This window comes from Somniosus microcephalus, chromosome 8 (assembly GCF_052327205.1).
Source record: "Somniosus microcephalus isolate GS21.2 chromosome 8, FLI_Smic_1.0, whole genome shotgun sequence".
Taxonomy (NCBI): domain Eukaryota; kingdom Metazoa; phylum Chordata; class Chondrichthyes; order Squaliformes; family Somniosidae; genus Somniosus; species Somniosus microcephalus.
In genome coordinates, this window is record NC_140994.1 from 263,997,349 (window position 1) to 264,010,340 (window position 12,992).

General features: G+C 47.4%; 1 protein-coding gene across 3 annotated transcripts in view; it reads left to right on the top strand.

Annotated features, from left to right (window-relative positions):
• Positions 1 to 12,992, top strand: part of ndst1b (N-deacetylase/N-sulfotransferase (heparan glucosaminyl) 1b) — a 379,285-nt gene that overhangs the window by 239,836 nt on the left and 126,457 nt on the right. For 2 of the 3 annotated variants that reach the window (XM_085996019.1, XM_085996018.1), the window contains exon 3: positions 9,573 to 10,904. In XM_085996019.1, coding sequence (XP_085852145.1) covers positions 9,909 to 10,904 — 996 coding nt within the window. In that variant the 5' untranslated portion in view covers positions 9,573 to 9,908. Of the gene's footprint in view, positions 1 to 7,547; positions 7,749 to 9,572; positions 10,905 to 12,992 lie in introns of those variants that run through there. The other variant, XM_085996020.1, reaches the window with a different exon arrangement.

Genomic DNA, 12,992 nt, shown 5'->3' on the forward strand with positions numbered 1-12,992 from the left:
CGCACATGCGCGGTATCCCTTCCAGCGGTAGCAGTTGGTGAGCAGCCTGTGCGGGACCTCGCCATCGCTGAGATGCTGAGCACCTTGGGGTGGGGGGGGAGGGACTTCCTGCCCACCTATGCACTCCCAAAATATCCATTCACTCAGATTGCCATGGCCTGTGTCTTCATCTGCACAAAGCCCCAACTACCGCTGCCCCTGTCCTCATCACGCTCCGCTGGCTCCTTGTGCCAAGTGAATTGATTTTGAGAAATTTTCCTTTCCAAATCCCCCCATGGCCTCTACCCCAGTGATCTTGCCAGCATACATGCCCCAAATTGGGCAGGGCTGCCTTGAGGATGAGTTCATTGAGTGTATTAGGGATGGGTTTCTTGAGCAATATGTAACTGAACCGACCAGGGGGCAGGCAACCTTAGATCTGGTCCTGTGTAACGAGACAGGATTAATTAAAAATGTCCTAGTAAAGGATCCCCTTGGAATGAGTGACCATAACATGGTTGAATTCCATATTCAATTAGAGGGTGAGAAGGTTGGATCTCAAACAAGCGTGCTAAGCTTGAATAAAGGAGACTATGAAGGTATGAGAGCGGAATTGAGCAGAGTGGATTGGGAAAATAGATTAAAGGGTAAGACGATACATGATCAGTGGTGTACATTTAAGGAGTTATTTTACAACTTCCAAAAAATATATATTCCACTGAGAAGAAAAGGGTGTAAAAGAAAAGACAGCCATCCGTGGCTAAGTAAAGAAATTAAGGATAGTATTCGACTAAAAACAAGGGCATATAAGGTAGCCAAATCTAGTGGGAGGATAGAGGATTGGGAAAACTTTAAAAGACAGCAAAAAATAACAAAAAGATTGATTAAGAAAGGGAAGATAGATTATGAAAGTAAATTAGCAAAAAATATAAAAACAGATAGTAAGAGTTTTTATAGTTATATAAAAAGAAAAAGGGTGGCTAAAGTAAATGTTGGTCCCTTAGAGGATGAGACCGGGAAATTAATGGTGGGAAATATGGAGATGGCAAAAACACTGAATGAATATTTTACATCAGTCTTTACAGTAGAAGACACTAAGAATATCGCAACACTGGACAAACAGGGGGCTAAAGGGGGGGAGGAGCTAAACACGATCAAAATCACTAAGGAAGTGGTACTCGGTAAAATAATGGGACTCAAGGCGGATAAATCACCTGGACCTGATGGCTTACATCCTAGGGTCTTGAGGGAAGTGGCGGTAGGGATTGTGGATGCATTGGTAATAATTTTCCAAAGCTCCCTGGACTCGGCAATGGCCCCGGCAGACTGGAAAACTGCTAATGTAACACCCTTATTTAAAAAGGGCAGTAGACAGAAGGCTGGAAACTATAGACCGGTTAGCCTAACATCTGTGGTAGGTAAAATTTTGGAGTCCATTATTAAGGAGACAGTAACAGGACATTTGGATAATCATAATTTAATAGGACAAAGTCAGCATGGTTTTATGAAGGGGAAGTCATGTTTGACAAATTTGCTGGAGTTCTTTGAGGAAGTAACATATAGGGTGGATAAAGGGGAACCAGTGGACGTAGTGTATTTAGACTTCCAAAAGGCATTTGACAAGGTGCCACACAAAAGATTATTGCTTAAGATAAAAAATCACGAGATTGGGGGTAATATTCTGGCATGGATAGAGGATTGGCTATCTAACAGAAGGCAGAGAGTTGGGATAAATGGTTCATTCTCAGACTGGCAATCAGTAACTAGTGGTGTTCCGCAGGGGTCAGTGCTGGGTCCCCAACTCTTTACAATCTATATTAACGATTTGGAGGAGGGGACCGAGTGTAACATATCAAAGTTTGCAGATGATACTAAGATGGGAGGGAAAGCAGTGAGTGAGGAGGACATAAAAAACCTTCAAGGGGACATAGACAGGCTAAGTAAGTGGGCAGAGATTTGGCAGATGGAATACAATACTGGAAAGTGTGAGGTTATGCACTTTGGCAGGAAAAATCGTAGAGCAAGTTATTATCTTAATGGCAAGAAACTGGAAAGTACTGAAGTACAAAGGGATCTGGGGGTCCTGGTGCACGAAACTCAAAAGGTTAGTATGCAGGTGCAGCAAGTGATTAAGAAGGCCAATGGAATGTTGGCTTTCATTGCTAGGGGGATAGAATATAAAAATAGGGAGGTATTGCTTCAGTTGTACAAGGTATTGGTGAGACCGCACCTGGAATACTGCGTACAGTTTTGGTGTCCATACTTAAGAAAGGACATACTTGCTCTCGAATCAGTACAAAGAAGGTTCACTCGGTTAATCCCGGGGATGAGGGGATGGACATATGAGGAGAGGTTGAGTAGATTGGGACTCTACTCATTGGAGTTCAGAAGAATGAGAGGCGATCTTATTGAAACATATAAGATTGTGAAGGGGTTGGATCGGGTGGATGCGGGGAAGATGTTCCCGATGATGGGTGAAACTAGAACTAGGGGGCATAGTCTTAGAATAAGGGGCTGCTCTTTCAAAACTGAGATGAGGAGGAACTACTTCACTCAGAGGGTGGTAGGTCCATGGAATATGCTGCCCCAAAAAGCTGTAGAAGCTACATCATTACATAAATTTAAAACAGAAATAGACAGTTTCCTAGAAGTAAAGGGAATTAAGGGTTACGGGGAGCGGGCAGGAATTTGGACATGAGTCTAGGTTCGGATCGGTCATGGCCCTGTGGGTAGCGGAGCGGGCCCAGGGGCCGTGTAGCCTGATCCTGCTCCTATTTCGTGTGTCTAATTCTGTTAGATGCAGGAGATGGTTCTGTGATAGTGGATTGGCAGTTAGGATCAGATCAGCCATGATCTTATTGAATGGCGGAGCAGGCTCGAGGGGCCGATTGGCCTACTCCTGCTCCTATTTCTTATGTTCTTATTCTCTACCACAGAAGGCAGTTGAGGCCAATTCATTAAATATATTCAAGAAGGAGTAAGATATATTTCTTAAGGCTAAGGGGATCAAGGGATATGGGGAGAAAGCAGGAACAGGGTACTGAATTTGGATGATCAGCCATGATCGCATTGAATGGCGGAGCAGGCTCGAGGGGCCGATTGGCCTACTCCTGCTACTATTTCTTATGTTCTTATGTATTGTGTGCAGTTTTGGTCGCCTTATCTGAGGAAGGGTGTTCTCACCATGGAGGAAGTGCAGCGAAGATTCACCAGGCTGATACCTGGGATGGCAGGAATGACGTATGAGGAGAGATTGGGTCGATTGGGCTTGTACTCGCTGGAGTTTAGAAGAATGAGAGGGGATCTCATTGAAACTTATAAAATTCTAACAGGACTAGACAGACTTAATGCAGGAAGGATGTTCCCGATGGTCGGGGAGTCAAGAACCAGGGGTCACAGTCTAAGGATAAGGGGTAAGCCATTTAGGACAGAGATGAGGAGGAATTTCTTCACCCAGCGAGTGGTGAACCTGTGGAATTCTCTACCACAGAAGGCAGTAGCGGCCAATTCATTAAATATATTCAAGAAGGAGTTGGATATATTTCTTAAGGCTCAAGGGATATGGGGAGAAGGCAGGGACAGGGTACTGAGTTTGGATGATCAGCCATGATCTCATTGAATGGCGGAGCAGGCTCGAGGGGCCGAATGGCCTACTCCTGCTCCTATCTTCTATGTTTATATGTTTACACCCGACAAGCACCCTCAGCTCCTTTGGCACTGATCTGCTCCTCTTGCCCCCCCCCCCTCCCTCCGTGGTCTCAGCTATTGTGCCCCTGCGCTCTGGAGCCCCCTCAATCCTTCCCACCCTGCTCTCAAAAGCTTCCTGAAATCCCTTCTGTTCGACTGCACCTTCAGTGACACCCTCACTTTTTTTTCCTCTCTGCTCTGCAAAGCAATTTGAGGTGTTTTTCAGTGTTGTGAAGTAGTTCAGAAACTTGTTAAATGTACCGTACATTTAAATTTACGCCATTTACAGCATTTACCACAGATGTCTCGGCAAAATTAATTTTGCACGAAAGTGCTGGCAGCCTTGGGCTGTGCAAAATTTTAATTGCGGGAATAATTCTGGATTTACAGGATTTCTACCAAAGGATTCAATTTTGTTGTCTGGAGGGCTTTGGCGGTAGTGTGTTTTTTTTTTTGCATGCTTCACAACCCTGAGCATGGAGTGGAAAGATTTCTTCTTCTTTGTAGTGAAATCGCAAATGTGTTCATTATACTTGCGCCTGCGAATCCATGACGCGAAGGCTACCCTGTGGGCCGCACAGGACCGAGTGCCAGGATCGCTCAGCCATTGCAGTCTTTAATCAGTTCTTTTATTTTCCCACCGGTAATCACCCTCTGGGGTAGCAGACTGATTATCCTCAGTAGGGATACGAAATCGGCATTTCCATGCACATCTGCGCTGTGTCAGCTAAAGGGATGACGGCAGAGCTGGAGCCAATAGGTCTTCAGGGCCTGCGCTTCCCGGGAAAAAATTAACACCATTTTTGTAGTCTGCAAAAGACTTCGATTATTTCACTGACAGTGCTGCAGCACTTTGGAAGCGAATCATCTTAAGTTATTCTTGCTCGTTAAACCCTCCCGAATGACTAACATTCGGTTTATTAAGTCAAACTTTGATGCGTTTAAATGACAACAAGTTGCCCAATTGGTGTCAGCGGCTACGATAGCAATATACTGCGGATGCTGGAAATCCGAAATAACAACAGAAAATGCTGGAAAAACTCAGCAGGCCAGGCAACATCCATGGAGAGAGAAACAGAGTTAACGTTTCAGGTCGAAACCTGACGAAGGGTCCCAGACCTGAAACGTTGACTCTATTTCTCTCTCCACGGATGTTGCCTGGCCTGCTGAGTTTTTCCAGCATTTTCTGTTGGTGTCAACGGCTAGTTTGGCCAGTTAAGTAAGTGTTTAATATAAAAACAGAAAATGCTGGAAGCACTCAGCAGGTCCGGCAGCATCTGTGTAGAGAGAAACAGAGTTAACGTTTCAGGTCGATGACCTTTCGTCAGTTCTGATGAAAGGTCATCAACCTGAAACGTTAACTCTGTTTCTCTCTCCACAGATGCTGCCTGACCTGCTGAGTATCTCCAGCATTTTCTGTTTTTATTTCAGATTTCCAGCATCTGCAGTATTTTCTTTTTGTATAAGTGTTTACACTGACACTGGAGCAGATTCAAGGCTGTGACTCAGTTCATCATTTCAGCCCATTACCAGTATTGCTCCTGGAACGAGTGCTGTTGAAGGAAATGGCCTGGCGATGGGCAGGGAGATGCTTCACTCTGCAGTCCACAGCGATCCTGGCAGCGCCTTTCCCGCTGCTCCCATCACAATCAAGTCAGGCGATGGGAACCAGTCCAGGCGAGCACACGGACCCAGTGTTCTCTACAAAGACACTGACCACCAATATGATGCGATCTCCGCCCCAGTCAGGAACCGCTCCAGCTCCCTCTCGCAGGCATGCTGAGAGTCCGCACCCACCCACCGCACCAGCCAGCAATGTATTCCAGAGGCTCGCTACCAATGTTCCCTCTGAGCTGCGCTTTGTTCTACGCAGCCCGTTACTTTTAATGCGCGGTCCCTTTAAATTGCCTCCGCATGCGCGGTATTTACAATGCAAAAGCTGGTGAGCGGCCTGCGTGGGACCTATCAGATTACTGTGCGGCCATGAACCTTAGCGGGAACATTGCTGACTACTCTCTGGGAAATGAAGAGCCGCCTAATATCCAGTCTATTCCCACTCTTACATAGCTTAAACTCGCATCCCCTGGTCCTCCCCAATCTCTTAAACTGGAATAATCTATCAATAGGGACTCTATCCAGCCCTTTAATTATTTTATAGACCTCTATCAGATCTACACTGCTCTAAAGTAAATAGTCCAAGGTTCTTGAGCCTATCTCCGTAGTTGAGTTTCTTGAAGCTCCGAATCGTTCTTCTAGCTCTCCTCTGGACCTTTTCCAAGGCCACAATATCACCCTCCGTGTGGGGGGACAGTGCTCTAGATGCGGTCTGACCAGCGACCTGTACAGTGTCAAAATGGTGTCCTTCGATTTATATTCTATTAACACAACCCAATACCCTGTTCGCTTTGGCTACAGTTTCTCCACATCGGTCATGAACCTTCAGTGATCTGTGCACAATAACACCAAGATCTTTTTCTCCACATCGGTCATGAACCTTCAGTGATCTGTGCACAATAACACCAAGATCTTTTTCTCTCTCGACCTCTTTCAGTGCGGCTCCCTGCAAATGATGCAAGTAGTCTGTGTCGGCCCAACCAGTGCCTGACATGACATTACATTTATCTCAGTGAAATGCCATTTGCCAATCTGTGGCCCACTCCCCTAGCACACCTAAATCTTTTTGGATTTGCTTGCACTCCTCTACCATCTTAACCCGTGCACATATAGAAACATATAGAAGATAGGAGCAGGAGTAGGCCATTCGGCCCCTCGAGCCTGCTCCGCCATTCAATGCGATCATGGCTGATCATCCAAATTCAGTACCCGGTCCCTGCTTTCTCCCCATATCCCTTGATCCTTTTAGCCTTAAGAAATATATCCAACTCATTCTTGAATATATTTAATGAACTGGCCTCCACCGCCTTCTTTGGTAGAGAGTTCCACAGGTTCACCACTCTCTGGGTGAAGAAATTCCTCCTCATTTCTGTCCTAAATGGCCTACCCTTTATCCTTAGACTGTGACCCCTGGTTCTGGACTCCCCAACCATCGGGAACATCCTTCCTGCATCTAGTCTGTGCAGTCCTGTCAGAATTTTATAAGTTTCAATGAGATCCCCTCATATTCTTCTAAACTCCAGCGAGTATAAGCCCAATCGACCCAATCTCCTCATACGTCATTCCTGCCATCCCAGGTATCAGCCTGGTGAATCTTCGCTGCACTCCCTCCATGGCAAGAACATCCTTCCTCAGATGAGGCAACCAAAACTGCACACAATACTCAAGATGTGGTCTCACCAAGGCCCTGTACAACTGCAGCAAGACATCCTTGTTCCTATACTCGAACCCTCTCGCTATGAAGGCCAACATACCATTTGCCTTCTTAACCGTTAGATTTTGCTAACTTACAAACGTACTTAACGATACTCCCAACACCACTGACCAGGTCATTAATAAAGCCTATGCAGAGTAGTGGGCTTAGGACCGATCCCTGGGGCACACTACGAGTAACACAATATATTACCAAGCCTCCGAGCGATGTGCAAGTTTACGTACCACCACAAAACTCAAAGTTGGAATCTTTCTCTTGACCAAGCTGTTTAGTAAATAGAATTGTTTCACATGTTTAACAGTTTGCTCTACTCTGTTCTAAATACGTCAGTTGCAAAAAGCTTACATGATTCATTTTGTACTGCAGGCAGATCTGTGGGACGGGAGAACAGTGCTGTACAGAATACAATGACCTAATTAAAAGCAACCTCATATTACCGTACACTGGCTGTCCTGTACTGTGTATATATGTGAAAATAAAAATAGTTCATTGAAAATAAATGAGTTCACTCCTTGGGTGACTGTCAATTTTTCTTTTTACACCGCTGTACAGGAAACTTTTTTTTATCCGGCACGGACGGGACCGACGCGGTGCCAGTTCATCAAAAATTCCGGATAACCGAACGCTATAGTAAAAGATACGGAGCTAAGGAACAAACCACAGCTTCAGAACAATGGGCACAAGTTGCAAGCGTCTCTGTAGCTTAGCAACAGCTGCAGCCACACCCTTGCACAGCAACAAATGGAGTAAAAAAGTAATAAAACTTACCTGAACCTACTCCTGAATTTTGCTGGTTAACCAAGATTTCCGGTTATTTAGGTGCCGGTAAATCGAAAGTTTCCTGTACATCTCAAAAATAATACGAGAGGCAGAAACCGTCGTTGCATTTTAAAAAGTACTTGGATATGCACTTGGCTTTGCGCTTCCTGTGGTAAATAGTCCAAGGTTCTTCAGCCTATCTGAGTAGCTGAGATTCTTGAAGCTCCCGGTAGCGCCCCGCGGCGCTGCGCCTCCAGCGATGACGTCATTGCCGTGCACAGCGCCCCGGCCGCAAACTTAGGTCACGCCCCCTGACATACCGCCGGACGCTACGCCCGACAGGGTCGGGGGGGTGGGGGAGGGCGTACGTGCGGCCGGGGCGCCGATATTTAAAGGGGAGGTGCCGGGCGGAAATTTTTTTTGCTGGCCGCCTGCCAGCACCAGCCCCCCTCTGCCCTCCTCGATGCATCTTTTGCTGGCACCCTCCATTCCCCGGTGGCCCAGCAGGGCCCCGGTTCGCGCTACGCAAGGCCCCTGCCCTTTAATAAGGCGAGGAAGGCCTGCAGTACCGCGGCGTGCGTAGCGCTGCGACACGTAGCGCTGTGATATTGAGCTGGAGCGCCCCAAGAGGGAGGGGGAGCGCTTCCAGTAGCGCCACGCCATAACTGAATTTTGGGTGCGGGCTGCTATGTTTTTTTGGGGCGCTACTTTTAGCGCCCCGGCGAAGTTAACGCCCCAAAGGGGGCGTGACCCAATTTTTCCCCCAAAGTGCCGTAACCTTCAGGGCAACGGACCAAGAGCTGCAAAGTCAAATCAAATCAACTTTTATTGTCATTGTTAGTGCACAAGTGCAGTACAACGAAATGTAGGCTTGCGGCTCCCGAGAGTGTACATTTGGATTAAGACATTTAAACATTCAACATACATTTGGCTTGTAATACATTAACATAAACATAACCATAATAAAGTGCATTGGCAGATGTGCAGGCTTTAGAGTTTATTTGTGGAGTTCAGTAGGATGACAGCCCTGGGAAAGAAGCTGTTCCTAAATCTGGTCGTTCGGGTGCGAATGCATCTGTAGCGTCTCCCAGATGGCAGGAGGGCGAACAGACTGTGGCTGGGGTGGGTAGGGTCTTTGATGATGGACCGTGACCTCCGTAAACAGCGTTTCTGGTATATGTGCTCTATGGTCGGTAGCCGGGTGCCGGTAATGCGTTGGGCAGTTTTGACTACCCGCTGCAGGGCTTTCCGGTCATAGTAGCTACAGCTGCCATACCATACTGTGATACAGTTGGTCAGGATGCTCTCTATTGTGCAGCGGTAAAAGTTAGAGAGGATCAGGGGTGACAGGTTACATCCCTTCAGCCTCCTTAGGAAATATAGGCGCTGCTGGGCCTTCTTCACCAGAGAGGAGGTATTGAGGGACCAGGAGAGGTCTTCCGTGATGTGGACTCCGAGGAACGTAAAGCTGTCCACCCTTTCCACCACAGCCCCATGGATGTGGATGGGGGTGTGACTTCCGCCTTTAGACTTCCTGAAGTCCACAAGGATTAGGCTGGAGCTCTTTCTTGACTGACACACTCACGGTGGGCCGAATGGCCTCCTTCTGTGCCATAAATTTCTCTAATTCTATGATTGCCTCAGTATTATAAACAAGAAATGTAAAATATATGTCTGTCCTTCGTTCTCATTATATCTTAAAAAAAAATTAAAACAGTACCTTGACTTCTTTAACTGGAAACCCCTTTGCCAAAACATTGACCGAATTTGTGAATAAGTGATTTTGTGAGTAACTGGGTGTTGTCTTTCTTCTTTTCAGGGTGCCCGTTTTCATTTCTTCCAGTTGTGAAATATCTCATAGATGATTGCGATTCGGAGCGCCTCTCATGGTTCACTCTCGACTGAGAGTGCCCAACTCCAGGCCCGATGGTCGCACGCGGACATTCGAGCTGAGGGAACGGACGGAGCAGGCGCTCGCACGCTTCGTGACAACCTGAAAAAACTCGCGCTCTCGGCCTTGAATGACTACAAATGATTTGCAATGGTGACATGAAACGCAAGAAAGGGCAAGAGGGGAGATTTTTATTTTCTTAAAAAAACAACAAAAAAAAACAATTGTGCTGCTTTAATCGAAGAGAAGTGGAGGGCGTAAAGCATGAGTTTGCTGAGCAAGTTGCGCCGGGTGTTTCGACAGCTCACACTGCAGGGTGTGCTCTTGCTGCTCTTTGCCTTCTGTATGGTGACTGTGTTTATTTCAGCTTATTATCTGTACATTGGCACCAAGCAAGAAACTGAGCCTTCGAGCGACGTCCAAGGTTTGGATTGCGATGATTCCCGAGTCACCCCTTCCAGGTTATTCCCAACGAAGCCCATGAAGCCTGTGGATGCCTCTCGGACTGACCCCGTGGTGTTGGTCTTTGTCGAAAGCATGTACACCCAGCTGGGGCAGGAGATAGTGGCGATTCTCGAGTCCAGCCGGTTTAAGTACCACACAGAAATCGCCCCTGGAAAGGGGGATATGCCCACCTTGACAGACAAGGATCGCGGTCGCTTCATCCTTATTATATACGAAAACGTTTTAAAGTACGTGAACTTGGATGCTTGGAACAGGGAGCTGCTGGATAAGTACTGCATCGAGTACAGTGTTGGGATCATTGGGTTCTTCAAGGCAAATGAAAATAGTTTGCTGAGTGCCCAACTGAAAGGTTTCCCGCTGTACCTCCATTCTAACCTGGGCCTGAAAGACTGCAGCATAAACCCTAGGTCGCCTCTTCTCTACATCACCAAAGCCAAGGAGATAGAGCAGGGCTTCCTACCAGGAGATGATTGGACGGTTTTCCAGTCCAACCATTCAACTTACGAACCGGTTTTGCTTGCCAAGACTAAATCTGCTGAGAATATCCCTCACATGGAGGTGGATGCTGCTCTTCACACTACAGTGGTCCAGGACCTGGGACTCCACGATGGCATTCAGCGAGTGCTCTTTGGAAACAACATGAACTTCTGGCTCCACAAGCTTGTCTTTGTGGATGCTGTCTCCTTTCTAACCGGAAAGCGATTATCTCTCTCATTGGACAGATACCTTTTGGTGGACATTGATGACATCTTTGTTGGGAAGGAGGGGACCAGGATGAAAGTGGAGGATGTGAAGGTAAGCATTTGTTTTATTACTAAGCAGAGCAAAGATTTGATCAACTTCTTGTCAACACTTGAATACATATATTGAGGCACCTGTGTGATGCAATTGGCTGGTAGCTTTGCCTTTCATCTCTGGATTCTGGGTTCAAATCCAGCTCGGAATGATAGAAGAAAGTCTCTTCTGTTGGCTTCAGGGTCCTTTAGTGAAATGAGTTTGCGCAGACTCGACCCAGTTGCTAGAAGACATGGGCCCAAGGCACAAAACTGCCTCAGATTTGGTAATCTTGCTCAGAGAGGTTGGGACCCATGAGTGCCCATTTATGCCAACACTGAGGGAGGAACTTTAAGCCCCAAATCCGGGTGGGTTTGAGTCAGGTGAGATGTGAAAATTAATAAAATTACAAACCCGCTCCAACCGCTCACTACCGGGTTTTAACGGAGGCGGAACCGGGGGCGGGGAACCAACCCTCTCCCAGGAGGCGGGTTAGTCATTTAGATATTATAATGAGGCTGCGGGCCTCAGATTTAGCACGTCTTCCAGGTTTAACCCTGGCCTGTTAAAATGTGGAACTCACTACCACAGGGACTGGTTGAGGCGAATAGCCTAGATGCATTTAAGGGGAAGCTAGATTAACCCGAGGGAGAAAGGAATAGAAGGTTATGCTGATAGAGTGAGATGAAGAGGAGTGGGAGGAGGCTCGTGTGGAGCATAATCACCGGCACGGACCAGTTGGGCCGAATGGCCTGTTTCTGTGCTGTAAATACTTTGTCACACATTGTAAAAACTGAATTAAAAAGTGATTAGAAGGGAGAAAACAGAGAGTAGCAGTTAAGGGTAGTCTTTCAGTGTGGTTGGAAATGGGAAGTGGTGTTCCATAGGATATACTGTTCTGTTCTGGGGCCTCTTCTGCTCACTGTGCAGAACAATGATTTAGATATAGGCATAGAGGTATGGTGTCCAAATTTGCAGATGATACCAAAATAGGAGGCATAGCTAATTCTTTAGTAAACCAAAGCTATAAAGGAATATAGATAAAATAGGGCTAAAAAGTGGTAGATGGAATTCATCGACAGTAAGTGTGAAGTCGTGCATTTCAGTAAAAAAGAACAGCAGTAATTATACTGAGTGGAAGTAGGCTCGGCGCTGTGGGAGAGCGGAGGGATTTGGGGGGACAGGAGGCTCGGCGCTGTGGGAGAGCGGAGGGATTTGGGGGGACAGGAGGCTCGGCGCTGTGGGAGAGCGGAGGGATTTGGGGGGACAGGAGGCTCGGTGCTGTGGGAGAGCGGAGGGATTTGGGGGGACAGTAGGCTCGACGCTGTGGGAGAGCGGAGGGATTTGGGGGGACAGGGGGCTCGGTGCCGTGGGAGAGCGGAGGGATTTGGGGGGACAGGAGGCTCGGCGCTGTGGGAGAGCGGAGGGATTTGGGGGGACAGGAGGCTCGGTGCTGTGGGAGAGCGGAGGGATTTGGGGGGACAGGAGGCTCGGTGCTGTGGGAGAGCGGAGGGATTTGGGGGGACAGGAGGCTCGGTGCCGTGGGAGAGCGGAGGGATTTGGGGGGACAGGAGGCTCGGTGCCGTGGGAGAGCGGAGGGATTTGGGGGGACAGGAGGCTCGGCGCTGTGGGAGAGCGGAGGGATTTGGGGGGACAGGTTCACAGGATAATAAAGGCAGTGCCTCAGGTTGATAAGTCCGTACCAAAAAAAAAATCTGAGAATTCTAGGCTTTATCACAAGAGGCATATAATATAAAAGATAAGCGATAGTGATAAGTCTGTATAAAACCTAAAGAAGACCTCAGTTCGAGCAATGTGTGAAGGGAATAGGAGCCAGGAAGAGGGGAATGGGGTCAGAGAGAAGGGGAACGACCCCCCCAGCGGGCTGTGGATGCTCGGTCGTTGAGTATATTCAAGGCTGAGATCGATAGATTTTGGGGTATTTTGGAATCAAGGGATATGGGGATAGGGCGGGAAAGTGGAGTTGAGGTAGAAGGTCAGCCATGATCTTATTGAATGGCGGAGCAGGCTCGAGGGGCCATATGGGCTACTCCTGCTCCTATTTCTTAGGTTCTTATTGGGCTCCACGCTATAAGGACATGTAAGCTT